Source organism: Rhinatrema bivittatum, chromosome 8, assembly GCF_901001135.1.
Source record: "Rhinatrema bivittatum chromosome 8, aRhiBiv1.1, whole genome shotgun sequence".
In the NCBI taxonomy this organism is placed as follows: Eukaryota; Metazoa; Chordata; class Amphibia; order Gymnophiona; family Rhinatrematidae; genus Rhinatrema; species Rhinatrema bivittatum.
Window position 1 is genome coordinate 111050117 of NC_042622.1, and position 23094 is coordinate 111073210.

Consider the following 23094-nt stretch of genomic DNA (forward strand, 5'->3'; position numbering starts at 1 on the left):
TGACACACTGAAATCATGATCGTCAGGGGGGCTAAATGTAAACATATACTCTGTATCTACAGGATCCACCCTGACCCCCCCACAATGGCTGCAGAACAGAACTAGGACATTCCCCATTCAATTTACCATACAAAAAAGATATTTCTGGTGTCATCTCAGTTACAGAACATAAACACTCTCCTACCAGATGCAATAGCCCTCCTTATGAAAAAACAGTAATTTACCACAAATGCATGTTCTATTGAGAAAACACAACAAATAATATTGATACAAATGCCTACATGCTAGTAAAATACTCCACCTCAGTCACACACACAGAATCGACCTTCACCAAGTACAGAAAGACCACAAATTACAAATATGGAAACAGAAACTGGAATGGAAACTCAAAAAAGCCACTCTGCATTCTGTGCAAAACAGAAATATAACACCTAACAGACTTCCAGGATCTGCAATAATGTACACAAATTAATGCGCACAAAGTTACACCTGCATTATGGAACTCAAACAGTAAGGCCCTAAACACCTCCTATTGGGAAAACAGAACAAGCCAAGCTGCTATAGATCCCTACTAAGAAACTACAAGCTCACAGAACATCCTTAGCTGGGTCACACATGCAAAACACATAGAAACTCTCACCAAATACAGAATAAAGTGACCATAAAGCTAATGTTTTTGTTTTTGTGGTGTTGCACTGCACACAGAATTTAGCTTCTTGCTGTTTCCAGTTCAGTTTTTGTCTCCCCATTTCTATTTATACATTCCTTGAGAAATATAAAATAATTCTAAAACTGGAATATAATAAATGTTTCAAAACCACTGATAAATGGAATAACATCCGATCATTACAAATTTTCAAAATTATTAAAATTTCTCCAAACACCAATCAAATATTTCTAACAGCAGACACATCACATAATACCCAATAATTAAAATGGCAGTCAATCAAGAAAGATAAATTTAAAAAGCCACCTTTACTTACCCTCTCCAGTAACTCTCCTACTCCTTTTCCTTGTAGGCCAATAGCACATACCAGAAGCAGCAAGGGCTGCTGAAGCTCTGTCCTCCTGCTCTTCTTCCTTAGGGCCCATGACTAGTATCTCTCTCTCTCTCACTCAAACTCTCTCTCACACACACACACACACACACACCAGTCGCCTCCCTGACCAATGTCTCTCTCTCTCTCACACACACACACCAGTCGCCTCCCTGACCAATGTCTCTCTCTCTCACACACACACACACACACCAGTCGCCTCCCTGACCAATGTCTCTTTCTCTCTCTCTCTCTCACACACACACACACACACACACACACACACACACACACACACACCAGTCGCCTCCCTGACCAATGTCTCTCTCTCTCTCACACACACACACCAGTCGCCTCCCTGACTAATGTCTCTCTCTCTCTCTCTCTCGCTCTTTCTCTCTCTCTCACACACACACACACACACACCAGTTGCCTCCCTGACCAATGTCTCTTTCTCTCACACGTTTTCTCTCTTACTTAAACACACACATTCTCTCATACACTTACACACATGCTGGCTCACTCTCTCTTTCTCATTCACTATCTCTGTCTCACTCATTCACTCACCCTCACCCACAGCACACATGGCATAAGAACATGCCATACTGGGTCAGACCTGTTTCCAACAGTGGCCAATCCAGGCCATAAGAACCTGGCAAGTACCCAAAAACTAAGTCTATTCCATGTTACCGTTGCTAGTAATAGCAGTGGTTATTATCTAAGTCAACTTAATTAATAGCAGGTAATGGACTTCTCCAAGAACTTATCCAATCCTTTTTTAAACACAGCTATACTAACTGCACTAACCACATCCTCTGGCAACAAATTCCAGAGTTTAATTGTGCGTTGAGTAAAAAAGAACTTTCTCCGATTAGTTTTAAATGTACCACATGCTAACTTCATGGAGTGCCCCCTAGTATGCTGCTATTAAAAGCAGAGTCCTGACAGGCTGGAAACTGCAGCAGGAGTGACCTCCTCCACCCCGCAGCGGCAAGAAGGCAGCACTCAGCTATTTGCTTGTGCTGCTATCACGGCACAGATCAGTCAGCCTAGAATGTAATTCTATGCTTTTACATCTCCCCATCCCAGCCTTTTATTTTTTTTGCAGTTTGATTGTTACTATTTTCATGTGTTCTTGCTGGTGTTGCGCTGGCGAGAGAAGGGAAGGTCTGAGCCAGTCCAGGGAGGGGCAGTGGCACCGAACTCCTGCAGTCCCTGGCAAAGTGGGCAGCCAGCACCGATCTTCAGCTCTGGGTCCGGGCAGCTAATGGATGGATTTCCCCAAGAGCCACGCAGCAGGAAATCCCGGCAGCCACATTCTCAGCTGACTGCTCTGTGCCGCAATGATTGCAGCACAGGTAAACTGCTGAGTGCAGTGGGGCCGGGGAGAGCCTTGGGATGTGATTTCTGGAGCAGCAGCAAGCATGCATGCATGCATGGCCTATTCTTCTTCCCGCATGCCCGTTAAACATCACTTCCTCTTCTGGGCTACAGGGGCGGAAAGAAGAAAAGGTCATGTTCCTGTTGCCGGCTTCCACAAACACTGCTGCCATTCCCCTCGGGGCTTGAATGTGCTAATAGCCTGAGCAGGAATGCAGTGGTGTTCGACTCGCTGAGGGGAAGAGCAGTGGGTGCGCGACACACCTGCCGGTGCTTCACAACACACTAGTGTGCAGCGACACACCGGTTGAGGACCGCTGTACTAAACAACATCTTTTGATAATTCTTATGTTGGGCCAACAGTATCAGAAACTGCAAATAAGGTCAGCAAGCATATTATAGGTGATAACTTTTTTATTGGACTAACTCAATACATTTGTGACTAGATTTTGAGGCTTAAATCTGTTCCATAAGGTCAGTGAAGAGACAGTTACACAGGGTTTAAATAGTTCAAAGTCACCTATACCTTAGGTCAAGGTATCCTAAACCTGTCCCGGAGATCCTACAACCATTCGGGTTTTCAGGATATCCGCAATGAATATGCATGAGATAAATGTGCATATACAAAGTTCCCAGTGTATGCAAGTTTATCTCATATATATTTATTTTGGATATCCTTAAAATCTGACTGGCTGTAGGGTCCCCAGAACAGATTTGGGGAGTCCTGCTGCCCTAGGCTGTCTGCATGTGCTGTTAAAGCTCAAAAAAGAGGGGAAGGTAACAAAACTATAAAGTCCAAATGGCCTTTTTCCATCGATAAGCAGGCTAAATTAGCCATTTCATGTAGGTGATGTCATCCGGTGGCACTGAATGGATGTCTCTCCAAGCTGTAGAACTTTGAGCTATACTGAGTATGTGCGGGAATTCCTGCGTGGGCATTGCCTTGTGAGCCTCCTTATTCGTTTTTTGTCCGAGCTAAAGCACAAATATGTACTTTGTCTCTCCTGTATTTTTCCCTTCAAACCACATTTTTTCTTCAAAAATCTCCTTCTGCCTCTCCTAGCTGCTTTGACAGCCATCCAAATAGCACTCTTCAGTACTAGAAAAAAAGATACCGGAGCTGAGACAGTTCCTCAACTCCCTCATAATAGCGGGCCACAAGAAAAAAATCAACAACCATGAGTGGTTTCAGAAGTTGCCAGTGTGGGAAAATCATGTCCCTCACACACAGAGACAAACTTTGCTACCATTGTTTGGGACCAGATCATGACCAGAAGAATTGTGCAACCTGTGAATGAATGTCCCCATTCTCATAATGTTCCGGGTCCTTTCATATGGAAAAGTTGCGTAAATCTCAGAGGAGTAGCAGCCATTCTTCCTCTACAGTGCAGATCGTCTGCTTCATTGGGAAAGCCCATAAATCAAAGCTGCTCAAAAACTCCCCCGTCCGCAAATGCTGAAATTTCAGGGTTGAATTCAGCTGCCCGACAAGTAGCGATTCATAAGTGGCACCACTCTCTCGAGTCAGCTCCCCATGCGCTGAAAAAATACAAGCATCGAGGAACATCGATGCCAACACAATGTCTCTCTTTGGTACCACCGATGTAGCAAGGTGCGTGGAAGCACCAATGCATCAGTACATCACAGTTCTACATCAACTCTTTCTAATCGTGGTGCGGCCAAACAATTGAAGCATGGTGCACCAATGCATTTGAAGTCATATGCCATCAGCGCATAATGCATCAGTGATCCTCAGCCACGGTGCATTGATGCACATGATCCATGATGCACTGACACGCACAATGCCTTCCTCACTGATGCAACCTACGATGCTGCACCAACGATTGATAACACTGTTGTGTCCGTCGCTGTCCGATGTCTCTCCTCCACCCACCTTATTTCGTTGGCGAATCCCTTCAGGGTTGATGGAAGGCTAGCTGCTGCGGCATCTCCATGCCGTCCTCCTCCGGCGTCCCCGGACCGGCTCGACACTGCAAGCAGCCATTTTGACCAGATGCCTAAGGGCACGTGCGTGGCCTGACTGATGTACCAGCGTTGGTGCGTACCTCAGGGGCGTCCCCCTGAGATGATGTCACCAGCTTCAGATATTTAAGGTCTCAGTTTTCGCTAAGAAGACGAGTTAACAAGGGTTCACTTCCTCCTGGTTGCTGCGGATGGGATTTGCTCTCCGCAGACCCAGCTACTCTGCCGCCTCAGACTTCACTAGAGGTACTCGCTCCTCGGGGGCCTCGCTCTCTTTTTCTTTTCAGGTCGCAGTCTGGAACCGGTACTCACTTCTCGAGGGCCCACGTCCTGGACTTGCTCCTGAATACGACTTCTGCTAAGAAGTCATCGCTGCTTACAACATTGTGAGTTTCCATCTATCTCTCAGAGCTTTCCCTGGGTCCAGGTACTTGCTCCTCAAGGGCCTAATGCATACCATTTCCTGGGCTGCCTTAAGAGACTATTGTGTGAGTGTTACCATTAAGAACTTGTTCCAGAACTCTGCACATACTGCCTTATGTACTTTCTTAAGTGAGTACTTTCTTAAGTTTCTCAACAGCTCAGCCACCCTGGGATCGCTGTTCCAATACCTGAGGGACTACAGCCCAGCCGAGCGCTTCCAGCTCACTGCTGCCACCTTTGGTGGTTTAATATATTGCTTCTAAGAAGTCTTTATTGCTTAACATCAGTGAGTCTGTATCTATCTCTCAGAGCATTCCCTGGAACTAGGTACTTGCCCCTCGAGGGCCTAATGCATACCATCTCCTGGGCTACCTTAAGAGACTATTGTGTGAGTGTTACCATCAAGGACTTGTTCCAGAACTCTGCATATACTGCCTACTCACTTTCTTAGTTTCTCTACAGCTCAGCCACCCTGGGATCGCTGTTCCAGTACCTAAGGGACTACAGCCCAGCTGGGCACTTCCAGCTCACTACTGCCACCTCTGGTGGTTTACTATATTGTCTTATAAAAGAACTAGTGTGTGTCTGTCTCCTACACTAGCCTGACCAGTGGTCCCTCTCAGGATTTCCCCCGAGGGCGTGGTCACCTGCCACTGGTCCAAGGATCCACCCATAACTATTCTAAATAACAACAGATTGCTAAATATCAGCTTAACAACAGAGCTTTCTGACAAACACAATACACTGATGTAAGTCATCCCTATGCACTCAATGCATGTGGATTCTTCTGATACTATGCTGTCTTCTCCACATTGCGTGCTGCTACACCCTCTTGCTCCATGAGGTACCTGGACTGTCCTCGAGCATATAGACCACGAGATGTCGGCAAGAGACACTACATTTTTATCTTGGGATCCAAGAGGTCCTCCAACCCATCATTTTGCAGCTTATTCAAGAATGGCTGGAGGAGGAGTCAAATTGTCCTTATTGTCCCCGGTGGTTCAGAGACTAACACCTCCAAGATTGGTAGTGAAAGGTCTCCGCTTAAAGACGAGAGAGCCGATCCTGGCTATCATAGAAACATATATAGAAACATAGAAATGACGGCAGAAGAAGACCAAATGGTCCATCCAGTCTGCCAGCAAGCTTTCTCACTTTTTTTTTTCATACTTTCCTGTTACTCTTGTCCCTTTAAATAATTTTTTTGGTTCTATTTCCTTTCCACCCCCGCCATCATAGATAGCAGTGCTGGAGCTGCATCTAAGTGAAGTATCCAGCTAATTAGTTTGGGGTAGTAACCGCCGTAATAAGCAACCTACTCCCATGCTTGTTTACCCAGCCTGTGCAATTCAATCCTTTTTGGTTGTTTGAATATAAATCCTCTTTTCTTCATTACCCCTGCCGTTGAAGCAGTGACCACGTTACTCCAATAAATTGATTACATATCAGGAACAAATTCTGGTTTTGGAAGAGGATATCCCTCCAGCAACCCTAAGCCAGAGGACACTACAGTCCTACCAGTAAATTGCAGGTATAGTGAAGACAGATGGAAATATCCAGCCTTTTGTCTCCCCCATGGTATTAGTGGTTCCTGAGACAGGAGTCCCAAACTCACTTTAAGGGGTGATTTCATCACTAGAACTCCATATCAGAGGTTCCTCATCAACACATTCATTTGCAGTGGGGTCCACTCATTTGGAGATCACAAGGCAGGCCAATAGTCTAGAACCTCAAACAGAATTACACCTATCATCCCCCTCTTTTTCACTGGCACTGTGGCTCAGTGAACCAGAACCCCTAGGATCGAAAGACAAATCCACTGGAATACTGTTGTGTTTGTGGCATTGTGTACCCTTGGTCACAATGGAGATGACTCCGCCCACAGGGAGGAACCCCATGGGGAACCACTGTGATAGGCTGACACAGATAGCAGACACAGTATGGAGAGGGTCTTTATTGTACTGCTGTATGTAGATGGAGAATTCAGGAAGATATGGTACTGATCCACGAAGTGCCAATACGTTCAACAGGTTCAGAAGTATATTCTCACCCAGATGGTCACGATAGGTGGGAGCCCGCAGTGCAGGTAACGCCACGGCTGTTGGGTGGAGTTGGAGTGCCAGATCATAGAGGTACTCACAGAATGAAGGTGTCTTCCTGGTGGTAGAATGGTGGGACCGAAGGTCCATGGTGCAGGATATAAAGTAGATAGGCCCTCGAGGAGCGAGTACCCAATGGTCCGTCCAATATCCTGTAAGTAGAAATAGAGAGAGACCCCTGAGGAGTGGTTGTCTTAGATAGTGAGGAACCCCGAAGGGAAGTTGGAAGTGAGAGACCCCCGAGGAGCGGGTGTCTAGAGCTTCTTGCTGGATCTAGAATTGGGCCAAACACCATCATGCAACTTTACAAGCAACTTATACACCAGGTATCTCAAACACTCTAGTGGATCGTCTCAGAACTGTATTTCAACCTCATAAGTGGTCTCTACAGCTATCAGTAGCAAACAAACTGTTTGACTTATGGGGTCTACAAACAGTGGACCTCTTTGCATCATCACAAAACATAAAACTAAATCAATTTTGCCTCATTCTTCCAAGCAACCGCAAGATTGCACAAGATGCGTTCCTTCTCGATTGAGGCCAAAGCTTCTTGTACACTTTTCCACCAATACCATTCATTTCTAAAACAGTGCAAAAACTTCTGAGAGATCGTGCTCGCCTGATTTTCATAGCACTGGCATAGCCTAGGCAAGTTTGGTATACATATCTCATTAGACTATCCAGCAGTCCTCCCATTGCATTGGGGTCAGACCCTGCTCTCCTAATTCAAGACAACAAAACGCTCTTCCAGCCCATTCTCCCTGCACTCAACCTCACTGTAGTGATCGCAAACTTTCATTTACTGTCAGAGATTGAGGACATACTGGTATCCTCAAGGAAACCTTTGACCAGAAAAACTATGACTTCAAATGGAAAAAATTCTCCTCTTGGGGTGCTTGGTAGCCCACACCACTCATTCTGGTGCCAAAGGCATGCTTCTGATCCCTTTTTTGTGAGCCTCTGTGAGTATGTATTTACTCTCTCAGATAACAGAAGGACCAGGGACACATTCCATGAAGTAGGCAAGTACTCATTTAAAATAAATTGAAGAAAATTCTTTTTCACTCAGCACATAGTTAAGCTCTGGAATTACAGCAGTTAGTGTAACTGGGTTTAAAAAAGGTTTGGATAAGTTCCTAGAGGATAAATCCATAAACTGCAATGACGGTAATTAATAAGTAATAGTAGCTTGTGATCTATCTAATGTTTGGGTACTTGCCAGGTACTTGTGACTTGGATTGGCCACTGTTGGAAACAGGATTCTGGGCTTGATGGATCCTTGATCTGTATGGCATATCTTATGTTCTTATTGCAATAATCTTTCTCATTCAGGACTTGCCACCTCCTCCATAAGAGTCCATCTGAGTGGAATCACAGCTTATCACACTTTAGTGGATCACAAGCCCATCTCCACGCACCCGCTTGTATCCTGCTTTATGAAATGTTTCTGGCATGTGAAATCCCTGGTTCAGAAACCACCTGTTCCATAAGACCTCAACATAATTCTCTGTCAATTGATGAAGACTCCTTTCGAGCCACTGGAAATGATTCCTTTGAAGTTATTGACTTGTAAGGTACTTTTTCCTTATTGCAATTACCTCGGAAAGAAAGATTAGTGAACTGTAAGCTCTTGTCCATTATCTTCGATATCTACAATTCTTCACAACTGGTTTGTCTTCCAGACTCACTCCAAGTTCCTGCCAAATGTAGTCTCAGCTTTTCATATCAATCAATCTGTTTTACTACCTACTTTCTTCCCAAGGCCCCATATGCATGATGGGGAGAAAGCCCTTTATACTCTAGACTGCAAACAAGCTTTATTGTATTTCAAATGACATACTCTCATTCTCAATCGAACCAACTCTGTCTCCCACGTCCCTAAATCCCTTGGATTAGTAGTTATAAAGAGAATGTTATCCAGTTGGGTAGCAAAGTGCATTTAGAACTGTTATAGCTTGGCTAGATTTCAACTTACAGACTCGGTCAAAGCTCATCAAGGGTGAGCTTTGGCTTCCTCTATTGCCCATTTCAACAGGTGCCCATTGAAGATATCTGCAAAGCTAAGACATGGTCCTCGGTCCACACCTTCACGACCCATTATTGCTTCAAACACTGACAGTAGATTTATTTAAGCAGTTTTGCAAAACCTGTTCCTACTGTAGTCTAATCTTCATGATAGAATCTGGGTTGATTACTAATTAATCACTCCACTGCAACCCTCAACTTGGGATTTCTTACATGTAATGGCTAATTCAGCCTGCTTATTGATGGAAAAAGCATACTTGCTTACTGTAAACAGTGCTTTCCTTAGATAGTAGGATGAATTAGCCATTGAATACTTGCCCACCTCACTGGAGAGGCAACAACAGAACTAGATTAACTCTGTTACTTATTGAGGAGGCTCATGAGGCAGCATCTGTGTGGGAAATACCGCATGCACATGCTTGGTAGAGCTCAAAGCTCTACCGCCTGGAGACAAATCCGTTTGGTGCTGCCAGATGACATCACTCACACGTTCTGACTAAAACTAGAGCTCAGCACTACAGAATTGACTTAAGAGAGAAATAGTGACTTAAGTGAAGACATACATGGATTCCTAATAATCCTAGAATAAGATGATTTTGATCCAATCCTGGCCTTTTTACCCCACGACTGTGCTTTCTAGGACCTGAGGTCATGTTGAAGGAAAACATAGTTTGAGTGATAGTTACCATTTCACTGTTGTGTGGAGTGGGAAAAGTTTGTTCTTTTAAACTCTGTTTTAGAAATGATGTTGCAGATATTAGATCTCACCTTATCTTGAAACCAGATACACCTTTCTTGCAAAGTGATTTTTAGTACTGTACATGTGCATATAATCTAACAAAAACTGAACATTTTTTCTAATGCTGGATTACTTATTCAGGAATTGTCAGATGAAATTGAAGATTATACCCATCGCTTTAACACCGAAGATCAGGTGGAGTGGAACCTGGTTCTGCAGGAGGTGGCAGCTTTTATTGAGGTGGGTTTAGTGTTGTGATTCTAATGTCATGTTTAATAATTTTATTGTAAAGATCAACAGCAAAAAATGTCTTCAATTATCCTGCTATTTTTTAAAATTTGGATAAGGAATGCATATCTATTAGTAATTGCTTCCCTTCAGGCTTATTACTCTGTTTATTATTCTAGGCAGGATACAGATTATAGTTATCTCTCAGACAAATTTTTGGTGAGATAATTGTCGTGGTATATATTAGTAATGTAACAAAAGACTCAGTACGTCTAACAATCCAAAGTCAATATTTACCAAAAATAATTTTTTTCACATTTAAATGACCTTATACCGGGCTCGAATGTGCAGAATGGTACGATCGTTTGCCTCTATATGCAGGGTAGCAAATTTAGTTGCCTCTGCCAAGGTTTTTAATCATTGGTCATGAAAATGCTATTTTCATTATGCTTATCGTGACAAAAATTTCTTCTTATATCGTGGCAAAATTTCTTATTGTGACATGCTTTTCTCATTCAAAACTGGAATCACTATTACAGTTATTTCATAACTTTTGTGATGTAAAATTACAAGCTACTTAGCTCGGTTGAAGAAACATTATAAACCCAGTGCGTTCAAAGGTATTTGCAAGCTGCCCGACATGGTCCGTGTTTCAGCTGAAACCTTCTTCATGGGGCCATAAATATGTGTAACTTGTTTCAGCAACTATTCATCGGCCATTCATCACGCATTGCCGGATGGCCGATGAATAGTTGCTGAAACAAGTCTCTGTTTTTCTCCTGCTGGTTTGGGAGCAGTGTGGCCAGTGACATGTTACTGATATGCAATCCATTGCTATTGAGAAGACGCAAGAGGAAATTCTGCCTGTGATGTCCTGCTGACACTAGACAACCTGCTCCCTCTCTGCCTTATTTATAACTAGTGTGTCAGGCCTGGGGAAATGAACTATGACTTTGCTAAGACTTCAAACCTTTCTGTGCAGATTGAAATTTCTTTTCATTTCCCCAACTCTGTGAGAAGCCATGGAGGATATAATAAATTAAACTGTTTTATATCTTCAATCTGTTGACATCTTTTCAGACCCATCAAATGCCTTAATCAGATGAGGCTGCAATAACTCCATATAATCCATAACATTCCCTTCTGTTCCCTACTTGCTGCCTCTTAGCAAGGAGCAGACCAGAGCTTCACCCCATGTTGGATATGATATTCAGGCAACATTTTGTGGACTTTTAAAATCTTTTAACATGGGGTTTACTCCTACTTTTGCCATGTTGGTAATATAATTGCGTCCCCTGTAGGGTCAGGTGGCAGGATGTTTACACCCCACCTCCTATATTGGACAGGTTCTCAGTCCCAGCCAACAGGCCATGAAGGGCCTATCCTCAATTTATAGCTCAGGCACTGTGCTTGGATCTTGGCCTAGAAGCAAAGTAATCCACCATATCAAAGGTGGCCATTTTATATCAGACAGGTAAATAATGCAGGATGCCCTGATGCCTTTTAAGTTAATGGCTAGAGAAAGAATTTACAAGAATCTCTTATTCTGCCAGCCACAGATTGACTTGTGTGGTTGACTGCCGGGAGAGGTTCATTATTTCTCCTATTGACCGCTCAGGCACCCTTCAAGTAGCCATAAGCAAAGGATGTCTCCTTCCATTAATTTTTGTTTTATTTTCTATTGGTGGTGAAATGTGAAAAGCATTAAATGCGGCCATATATAGCATTGTTCTCAGTACCCATTAATAGTTTATTTACCAGGCTAAAAACATATCTACCTTCTAAGTGGAGATTATTAAAGTTATAAAATCTGAATTATTAAAGCAGAAATGAAAGTGCTGTAATTTGCTGGAAGTTACTTTGTGGACTTTGGGTTCCCAAAGAGTTGTTCTAGGAATCCAAATGTTAATTGCTAAGTTTTCTAGTTTAAAAAAAAAAAAAAATCATTTTTGTATACTTAAGGTCTTGTTGCACATAAATCTGACCCTAAATCAATTGGTTCATACATTTCTGAAATAGCACAGCTTTTGCCCATGGGTTTAATTTCTTGCAAATTCTGCAAGGGCAAAAATTTAAATTTCATGGGAAATATAGCACTAGAAAAAACTTGTGCTAAAAGCCCTGGCTGGGACTTTTGCCTGAAAAAGCCAAATTTAGTTATCGAGCTAGAGTCCTGCAGTGCTTTTATTACGGTTTATTTTTTGCAGAAGTTGTGTCTTGCACAATTTATTTGTGTGTGAATTTTTTTCCCCTTTTTAGAAGGGACAGGATGCTAAGTCCTTGCTTAAATGATATTCTATTTGAAAACTGTGCAAGAAAAGCTAGCTTTGTAAGGTGTTTTTTTTTTTTTTTTGCTGCAATGGCTAAAAAACTTAAATCTGACCTTTAGTGCACTGCATAAACCAGTTTGTTTAAGTTGTGCATAGACACATGTATACTCCTAGTCTGAGGTCTTTCCTCTGCGATAAATCCGTTTTCAGGTTTCAAACATTTTTTGTAGTAAATTTATATGTTAAAGGTTGGATTCTCCCTTCTCGTGACAGGAAAGTTTTCTGATAATGTTCTAAATAAACACCCTTTTCTCTTTGTGAGATACTAAGTGTTGATAAGAATAATTTTCAGTTACTGAATGAATCCAGCAAGCATGGAATTTGTAGAGAAGTCACATCTCCGCATCTTTAATATCTAATTTTAACAAAATGATTCCTGTCAGGCTTTTGGATTTGGATTTTAGATTTGATTATATGCTTTTCCAAATCTGAGCTCATGTACTGTAAGTATTTTTCTGTCCCCTGAGGGTTTACAATCTAAATTTTGGACAGGAGGCAATGGAAGGTGAAGTGACCTGCCCAACGTCACAAGGAATATCAGTGGGGAAAAGCAGGAATTGAACCATGGCTTTCTTGGTTTTCAGCATGCTAGGCAGCTACTCCAATGTGTGCTTCTGTAGTTAACAGGTTTTTTTTTCTCAATTATGAAAGTATTGTCCAGGTCTTTTATTTACCTGCTAAGATTCTGGGGATTCTGCCTGGTTGTTGCAGAAATCTAGTAAGTACTGCCTGTACTTTTGCCTGCTGGTGTGTGTCTTGGAATGGTTCATGTTTGTTGGTTCTTGCTTACAGGCAGACCCTGTGATGGTACTCAACGATGACAACAGCATTGCTATCATATCGAACCGCCTGGCAGAAGGAGGGGGCCCCCTGCTGGAGCAGGGAATGATCGTTGGGCAGCTGGCTTTAGCAGATGCTTTAATCATTGGTAACTGCAATAATCAGGTACACAAGTCAATTTATCACTTCAGGTTTTCATCTATAGTTAAGTGCATAAAATGTTTTTTGTTTTTTTTAACTTGTCAGTGATAGGTATTAAAGCATAACTTTCCCCTCCCCTTTTTGATGTGGAATTGGTAGGAGGTTTGAAGAATCAAAGGAAAGGCAATTTAAAATTATCTCTTTGGCTCTAAAAAAAAAAAAAAAAAGAAAAAAGTACGGAGTGGCAGAACAGAGCATCTTATGGAGCCTAGCCCTGCAACCTGAGGTGTTAAGAGTTTCGGATAGATGCCCAGAACGTGCAGCTTCATCTTTCATCTGAGAAAATTCATTTTTAAATGGCTTTTTTTTATTAATATTAGGACAAAAACTAGATTATGTTGAACAAAAAAGAAATCTAGGAGTTCTCAGGTGACCTCAAGATTGTAGTCTGTTTAATAAAACAGTAGGGAAAGTTAACAATGTGCCTGGTTGCATAAATAGAGATATCACCAGCAAGAAAAAGAAGGTAATATTGCCTCTAAATATGTTACTAGTGAGTACAAGTTTGTGAACTCTGTTCAGTTCTGGAGGCCATACCTTCTTACGGGCATTGAGAGGATGGAAGCAGTTCAGACAAGGGACTATTAAAGGTTGCAGGGCCTGCAACACAAACCCTATACAGAGAGACTTAGGGAACTCAAATTGCACTCACTGAAGGAAGGAAGAGAAAGCAAGTTTGCTTGTCATAAACAGAGTTCTCTCTAGATGATAGAATGAATTAGCCATGACGTATGAGTGACATCATCCGATGGCACCAAACAGACCTATCGCTCTAGCTTAGTAAAATTTTACTATTGAGCATGTGTAGGAGTTCTCACCCATGTACTGCTATGTGAGCCCCTCTGTAGAGCTTAGCTTTAGCAAGGTAATAATCTCTCCAGGGAGGTGGTCAAGTATTAAGCATGGCTAGTTCATCCTGCTGTCTATGGAGAACCCCATTTATGGTAAAAATAAATCCTTGCTTTTTTCCATCGACCAATAGGACTGAATTAGTCATGTCGCGAGGGAAGTCCCATGCTGAGTGTTACATAGCGGAGCACTTACTGAACAAGCAATCCTGTCCCTCCTTATGTGGAGAGGAGACTTTTGAGTCAACAGGGTGCGTAAAACTGCTCGCCCAAAGTTACTGTCACTTTTTGAAGATTGTTCAGACCAGCGTTTCTCAATCAGTGTGTCGCCAAGCACCGGCAGGTGTGTTGCGTCTCCTGGTATCCCACTGCCCAGTTGTATTTTCCTTATCCCTTTTTCCAGCCCCCGCAGGCCAATTGGAAGTCCCCTTTCTTCCTACCCCCACTGCCCAATGGGAAGCCTCCTTCATTCTGCCTGCCCCTGCGCAGGCCAATCGGAATCCTCCTCCCTTCTATCTGCCAGTGGGAGTAGGAAGAAGGGAGGAAGCCTTTGATTTGCCGGTGAGGCAGGCATCACATAGCCCAGGGGTGGGGTGGGAGGAATGGCAGTGTTGAACTCCGAATCAAAGCCGCCACGGGAGCTCCTCCCCGTAGCGGTGAAGAAGAAAACCAGACCCCGACGAAGCAAGGCCACCACGGGAGCTCATCCCTGTGGTGGCGAAGAGGAAACCGACCCCGACTGAGGCCACCATGGGAGCCCATCCCCATGGCGGCGAAAAAAGAAGGCCCACGGAGTAAAGCCGTGGCGGAACTGGAGACCATCCCTGCAGTGAAGGAAGAAGAGGTTTTTGGTGAGAGTTTGGGTGTGAGTGTGAATGGGTGCAAGCTTGTGTGTGTGTGTGTGAATGGGTGCCTGGGTAAGAGCTTGTGTCTGAGGGTGTGAATGGGTGCCTGGGTGAGAGATGGTGTCTGTGGGTGTGAATGAGTGAGAGCTGGTGTGAATAGGTGCTTGAGTAAGAGATTGTGTGTGTGGGTGTGAATGGAAGCCTGGGTGAGAGCTTGTGGGTGTGAATCGGTGCCTGGGTGAGAGCTGGTGTGAATGGGTGCGAGAGCATTTGTGTGTGATTGAGAGCTTGTATATAAGAGAGCATATGTGTGATTGAGAGAGAGACTGGTCAGGGAGGTGATGTGTTTGTGTGAGAGAGAGAGACTGATCAGGAAGATGGCTAGTGTGAGAGAGACTGAGATTGGTTGTGGGGTCTAATTGGGGGTGTGTGTGAGTGAGTGACTGGTTGTGAGCGCTAAGGAAGAGGACTGTGAGGACAGAGCTTCAGCAGCCCTTGCTGCTTCTGGTGAGTGTTATAGGCCTGGAAGGGAAAGGAGTAGGAGAGTTGCTGGAGAGAGTAAGTAAAGGTGGCTTTTTAAATTTATTTTTCTTGATTGACTGCCATTTTAATTATTGGGTATTATGCAGTCTGCTATTTTGAAATATTTTATTGATATTTGGACATGTTTTAATAATTTTTATGAGGTTTTAATTGTTGGATATTATTCTGTTCGGCAGCTGTTTTGTAACATTTTTAGTATAGCTTTACAATTGTTTCTATGTTGGGCTATATAGCAGCTTGGCTTATTCTGTTTTCCCAATAGGAAATGTATAAGTGTTTAGGGTCTGGTTTAATAGTTTTATTTCTTAGATAGGGTTGTTACTGTTTGAGTGTGTTCAATAATACAGGTGTAACTTTGTGCGGGTTAGTTTGTGTGCTTTATTGCAAATCCTGAGAGTCTGTTAGGTGCTATATTTCTCTTTCCGTTTCTCCAGGTGTGCACTCCATGCAGAGTGGCTTTTTTGGTTTTCCATTTCAGTTTCTATCTCCATATTTGTAATTTGTGGTTTTTCTGTACCTTGTGAAGGTCAGTTCTGGGTGTGTGACCGAGGTGAGGTATTTTACTAGCATGTAGGCATTTGTATCAATCTTATTTGTTGTGTTTTCTCAATAGGATATGCATTAGTGGTAAATTACTGTCTTTTCATAAGGAAGGCTATTGTGCCTGGTAGTAAAGGGAGTTTGTTTTGCATTTATTGAGATGACATCAGAACCAGAATATCTTTTTTGTATGGCGAGTTGTACAGGGTAGTGCCCTAGATCTGCTCTGCACTCATTGCTGGGGGTTATGGGGATTCCTGTGGATGCAGAGTGCATGTTTACATTTAGCCCCATGATGGTCACATGTTCAGTGTGTCATGCATGTGAGAACCATCTGTCAGGTGTGTCCCGGCCAAAAAAAGATTGAGAACCACTGGTCCAGACAGTAGTGGGAAGGAAAGGTGTGAACTGATGACCAAAGTGTAAGTTTCAAGATGTCTTCAATGGAGACAGCTCTTAGAAGAGCCACTGAAGTAGCCATTGTTCTCACTTGATGAGCTTTGACAGAGTCTGTGATCTGAAGGCCACCCAAAACATAACAATCAGGCCGATTCATTAAAAAGTACGGGAGAGCCCAGGCACCTCTCCTGGGCACTCAATTCTCTATTTAAATGAGGCCGCATGCTAATAAGGAGGCACTAGGTATAATAGCGCGTTCCTAGTGTCTCCTTATTAGTGTTAGGGATGGCTGTCAGCGGGTCTGACAACCAACGCTCAATTTTACTGTCGTCTGTTTTCAAACCCACTGACAGCCACGGATTCGGAAAACAGACGCTGGCAAATTGAGCATCTGTTTTCTAACCCGCTGACCGGTGGGCAGATTTTTTTTCTTTTTTAAATTTTTGGTTCCTCCAACTTAATATTGCTAGCGCACCTTTCTGTATTGGCCTGCCAGTGCAGTAGAGTCCATTAGCCAGTTAGACTAAGTGTATTTGGCAACAGCCACACCTGGGTTAGGATCATAGAACAGCAGAGAAGCCTAACAATAAAGTTAAGTTCTCCTCAGGTTTCCTTGTTGTCTCTATGCTAATGGCTAATATGTATTTTATTTTTATGCTCATTATTGATGAACATTGCCTTGAACTGTGGAAAAGGTGGTTTATAAATCTTTTTAAATAAATAAAGGTCAAAGCCCGTTTATAGTCCAACGAATGGAGGACCTTCCCTCCTTTATGTTCATGAAGTATTGGAAAAACCATGGACAAAACAATAACTTAATGCAAATGAAATGCAGAAACTAATTTAGGTAAAAACTTAGGATGGTGCAGAGTACCACACTATTGTAAAAAGCTGCAGGTACAGAGAGGATGGCACTAATGCTTATAGCTTGCTAACTCTTCTTGCTGAATATATATTCTTCTTTTTACATATACACAAAACCTTTGTGTATATGTAAAAATTTATATTTATGTTTCCTTTGTTAACTAAGCTGTTTCATTGTATTCGACTAAGGAATTTTTTCCTGCTTTTTCTGTTTCACTGTAAACCGGCATGATTTGCATTTAATGCAAGAATGTCGGTATATAAAAGTTAAAAATAAATAAATAAATAAGTGATAGTGACTAAGAACACTACCTTCCACATAAGGAACTTAAAGGAAGCTAACTCTAGAAGCTCATAGGGGAAGCCTCATTAGTTGTGCCAAGATGATGTTGAAATCCCATGGCATAGGCAGTTTTGAAACTGGAGACTTTGTTTGCCACAAATCCTTTATGAACTTTGATACCAAAGGATGAATGGAGATTAGTTTTCCATCCACTTGATAGTGGTAAGCTACAGTAACACTAAGGTGCATTTTGACTGATGATGTGTTGAAACCCGCTGAGGAGAGAGGGAGAACAAGTACTGAAGCAGATCTTTCAGAATACAGGTGAACTGGTTCTGAGAGCCTGCCTTGACAGCAAGATATATACTATATATCCTTGTGGTAGAATTTCATAGCTGAAATCAATGTCCTTCAACTCCTTGGAAAGAGACAACAAGGAAACTACAATGTGCTCAACATCCATGCCATCCAAGTTGAGGGTGGGAAGGTTCAGATGACATAGACAATCCCCCGTCGTGAATTAGTAGGGTCAGGTTGGTTCCCAGAGGGAACTTGAGGTAAGAGAATCACACTTAATCGGGGCCAAAATGGGGTAATGAAGATAAGGTGTGCTCAGTTCTTGAGTACCTTCTGCGCCGTCCTCTTCACCAATGCATACAGAAGATCTGCATTCCACTTGAGTAGAAAAGTATCTGGACCAGATCTGAATTTGATTTGAAGATTGGAGCAAAAGCTGTTGACTTTCCTGGTTTCTGATGCAAACAAGTTGATTAACAGTTGATTCCAAAGGCCAAATGTCCCGTTTGCCACATCTTGGTCCAGAGGCTACTTGTGGGGGGTCAAAAAAACTCTGCTGAGGCAATTTGCCAATGTGTTGGAAACTGTGGGAAGATAAGTTTCTTGAAGAAAAGCTCCATGACTGAGAGCCCATTCCCAAATCCTCTGAGATTCCTGGCAGAAGGGTCAGGATCATGTGCTTGTTTACATAGAACATTGTACTTGATTGATTTGGATCAGAATTCTCTTTCCCTGAAGAAAATGGGAGAACACTCTCAGCACATATCAAATGGATTATAGTTCCAAGAGGTCGATTTGGAACAGATGTTCTGTTAGTGATCAAGTCCCCTGAGTTTGGAAGGAATCTGTGTGTATGCACCCCTCCCTCTGGACGCATCCATCACAGCATCACCTGAAGAGGTAAAACTCGAAGCAAGGATCCTACTCCTAGGACTGTCTATTTCAGCCACCAGTCATGACTTTCATCTCCAAGATTACCCTTATGGAGGGGCATAGCTGATCCTACTAAGAGGGAAGTCCACACTGGAGAACTCTCACGTTTAGGCGTGTCATGGGGATTAAATGCACCACTGCCACCATATGCCCAAGAACCACTACAGCTGCTCATGCTGGGACCTGATCTCACTGTAGCCAGTGCTGGACCAATGCTCATAGGCAGGTTGCCCTTTCTGATGAGAAGAATGCTTTCTCCTCAAATGAGTCTATCCATGCCCTGATGAATGTGATTCCCTGAGTAGGGATGAGGTTCAGCTAGGCGAAATTGACTAAAAGCCCCAGTAACTGAAGGAGCTAGATCGTCTTGTGTGATGCATCTAGCACCCCTACTTGAGAAGGTTCTGTTGCCAGTCAGTCATCCAGATAAGGGAAAGCACAAATCCCCCAATGCCACAGATGTACTGCTGCTACTGCTAGGCATTTCTGAAGACCCTCGGGATCACCAAGAGGCCGAAATGGAGGACCTTGTACCAGTGGTGAGTTGTTTCCACCACAAATGTGAGGTACTTCCAGTGAGACAAATGGATAGAGATGTGGACATATGCATCCTTCAGATCCAAGGCGCACATCCAGTCTCTCACCTGGATTGAGGATAGGATCATGTGGAGGGAATTCACCTTCAATTTCTCCTGTAACTACCCCCTTGTAGCATAGTGATCAGCTTTAGCTCCATGGAGTGTGCCAGAGTACAGAAGCAGCTGGACCTTGGATATCTCTCAAACAACAGTCTTTTATTATGTTCAGCAAAAAGGCATCATCATACAAGCTGCTTACCTCAGCAGTTAACCTTGTCATGAAGTTAGGATACCCCCGTCACAAAGTTAGGGCCAACAGACTCTCAAAGTAGTGTCTGCTTTTTATTCCTCTCGTCCTAGGCCTCTCTATTTGCGCCTGGGCTTTTCTGTCTCTCCCCAGGGAGCCGCTCTCTGCCTTGGGTTCCCTCTTGGATATTCCTTAAGGTAGACCAGCTACATAACTGGAGCTGGTCCTTTATGATATTCTGGGGGTCTCTCCTATATACTTCTACACCCCTGTTCATTCTTCATAAATCCAGGATGGGTCTCAATCTTCTGACTACTTGGGGATAAGAAGGTAGCAGGAGTAAAATCTCTTGCCACGATCTCTGAGAGGGACAAGCTCTATCGCTCGCTGGTTGAGAAGCAACTCCACCTCGAGATGAAGTTAGGTTGAGTGAGATGGATCTGGATTGAAGGCTAAACAATGGTAAAGTGCTGGGGTCCAAGAAATGCAAACGAGCCAGACTACACAATTTTGAGTACCCAGTGGTCCTTGGTGATTTTTTACCACTCGTCAAGGTCTGTGAATCAGAGCTCATCAAAAATTTGGTTTTGATTTGGACTAAGACTGTTGTGGTGTCTTAGGCTGATGTCTTACACAAGGGTCCGCAGGCCAGAAACTGCTGCTACAGCACCACAGATGTGGCGTGATATTGCTGTAATTGGCTGAAAAAGGTCTCTGGAAGGAGGCTAGCTTAAAACCAAAGTAAGATTGCCTAGCAGTAGGAGCTGGTCAGGCTGAATAGCCAATTGCTGTTCCTTAATCTGGGGAATTGTTTCTCTAACTTTGTCTCCATCAAGATTGTCCCCAGAGCACGGGATATTGGCGAACTTGTCATGAACATCTTCTCGTAGGCTACTGCTACCCCAAACCAAATAAGCTGATACTTCACTTTCAATGCATATCCAGCATAGCTCTCTGCTTCAACGGCAGGGGAGGAAGTTTGACACTTCACACATATCAGGCATAGCCCTCTGCTTCAACGGCAGGGGAGCAAGACTGATACTTCACTTTCAATGCATAGCCAGCATGGCTCTCTGCTTCAACGGCGAATGAATAAAGGTGGATCTATATTCAGGCAACAATCAAAAAGGACTGAATTACATAGTCTGGATAAACAGATAAGCATGGGTGTAGCTTGCTTATTGCGGTGGTTAATACCCCTAACTAATTAAGCTATTACACTTAGATGCAGTTCCAACACTGCTCTCTACATTAATGGCGGAGGTGGAAGGGAAATAGAATAAAAAAGGTTACTAAGAGCCAAGAGAAACATAAGTATGTGAGAGAAAAAAAAAAGTGCGAAGGCTTGCTGGGCAGACTGGATGGGCCATTTGGTCTCTCTTCTGCTGTCATTTCTATGTTTCTACTGGCCCTCAACCAGGCCTGCCTAACAGCCTCAATCAGATTTGCCCCATGGCTGCAGCAAGAAGATCTTGCCATAATGTCAAAGGACTCGTATACTGACCGGGTGAGATGCCATGTGCACTCTTCCACATCCAGCAGTGCCTGTCGATAACCCTTCTGCTCCCTGTACAGAGTCCAAAAGGAAATTCAACTTGTTAATGCAATCGTATAAATATTTCACCATATATAGTTGGTGGGCTGCAATGTGGGCATTCAGCATCGAACTCTGGAAAACTTTCTTCCAGAAGTTGTCTAGCAATCTGGGGCCCTTACTGTTAGGAAGCGCTAGGAGAGCGTTTCTATTTTCCAGGGGATTGTGTGTTCTTGGACCACGGCTCAACCCCAAAGGAACTCCGAAGAGGTGCCGAGGCAGGTGAGGCATGTCCGAGCATGGGCTGGACTGAAGACCAGGATGACTGAAGGCATTGACCCTCCACCGGACCTGCACGCTCCGGGAAGACCAACAACTCAATGGTGGTCTTTGAACAGTCCTCCGACTGTTCCAAGCCCTTTCAGACCCTGCCGCTGGGTAACGGCAAGAAGCGGCAGGCTGGATGGAGGCCAGGGGAAAATGAAGGCCTTGGAACATGGAAGACTCAGACGAAGACACTTGGATGAGGATTCAGGAGCAAGGTACTGAAGTCGAGGATTCAGGAGCAAAGTGCTGGGTTGAGACTGCGATGCAGCGCACCCTACACAGCCCACCCGCGGGGCTGGTCGCGAACCACGCTGGAGTGGCACAGGTACATGCAGAGTCTAAAATATGGACGGAACAGGCACAAGGAGATCCGAGGGCCGGGACAAGATTCAGGAAACTGGACCTAGACGGGATTAGGCTTCAAGCAAGGATGACTCTGCAGAGACTTGTGGTGCTGGTAAGAAGGAAGGCCTTGTACCCCGAGGCACCCTACTCAGCCCGTCCGTGGGGCTGGTCGCGGACCACGACATGGCACGTCAGGAAGGGTGACGACGAGTAACCAAGGGTTCAGAACATCAAGGCTGGATCATGGACATCAGGAACATCAGGACTGGATCACGGAACAACAGGAACTGGAAGACAGACAACAAGACTGACCATGGACATCAGGAGCAGAAGACGAACATCAGGACTGGATCACGGACATCAGGAATTGAAGACTGACATCTGGACTGGAACATCAGGAACAAAGGCTCGGGCAAAGACACAGGAGCTCCAACAGGAAACCACAGGACCTTGAAGAAGCGATTGAACAGGGAAGACTCCTGGAGCGAAGGACAGAAACATCCAGGAGCATCTAACTCCTTGCGAAGGCGAAGATGGACTGACACAGGTCCCCTTTTATAGGGCTGAAGTTGGATTGGTCGATGACATCATCTTCGGGGCCCGCAGGGCTTTTCCCACCGTTGGCCCTTTAAATGTCAGGTTGAGGCGTGTGCCCGTGCCTTAGGAAAGCAAGAGGAAGTAGGAGCAGAAGGCAGGCATGCTGGTGGCGTCCCTGCCACGTGGAGGACCCGAGATGGAGAAAGGACAGGCTGCAGGAGTGGCTCCATGCCGCAAAAACGAAGAATGGAAGAACCGGCAGAAGCAGGCATCAGCAAGGACAGCTTCCCTGCCATCTGAAGACCCCGACAGCGGCAAGGACAGCTTCCTTGCTGTCCGAGGACCCCAGCAGTGGCTCCAGCTGCGAAGAAGACTTGTCTGGCAGAGCAGGAGCGGCAGCGGCAGCCCCAGCCGCTTAGAGAAGGGCTCCCGGCGATGACTCAGGCCTGCCGCTCAGGGCAGAAGGCAGCCGCGGCCTCCGGGCCGCAGAGGACGGTGTCAGCGGCAAGCTGCTGCTTAGAGCAGAGAACAGCTGAGAGAGGTAGGGGACCTGCCCGCGCGCATCGCGGGCAGGTTCACAACACTTACCCAGTGAAGTGTTGGAAATTATCTGGGTTGTCTTAGCTGCTTCAAAGCAGACTCCACCACTATTGACTAATGGAGGCCAGATTATGACGAACTAGATTCAAAGTGAACCAATTTCAGTCCATCCAGAGTGGATTAGTTCAAGGAGACCTTATTACCTCTAA

The 23094-nt window shown here is 44.2% G+C and overlaps 1 protein-coding gene across 4 annotated transcripts in view; it reads left to right on the forward strand.

Moving 5' to 3' along the window:
• Positions 1–23094, forward strand: part of SCAI (suppressor of cancer cell invasion) — a 340491-nt gene that overhangs the window by 232133 nt on the left and 85264 nt on the right. For all 4 annotated transcript variants that reach the window (XR_003858238.1, XM_029612831.1, XM_029612830.1 and 1 more), the window contains exons 7-8: positions 9828–9926; positions 13037–13189. Coding sequence is in view for 3 of the 4 variants with exons in the window: in XM_029612831.1 (XP_029468691.1) it covers positions 9828–9926; positions 13037–13189 (252 nt within the window). In the remaining variant the exon portion in view is untranslated. The remainder of the gene's footprint in view (positions 1–9827; positions 9927–13036; positions 13190–23094) is intronic.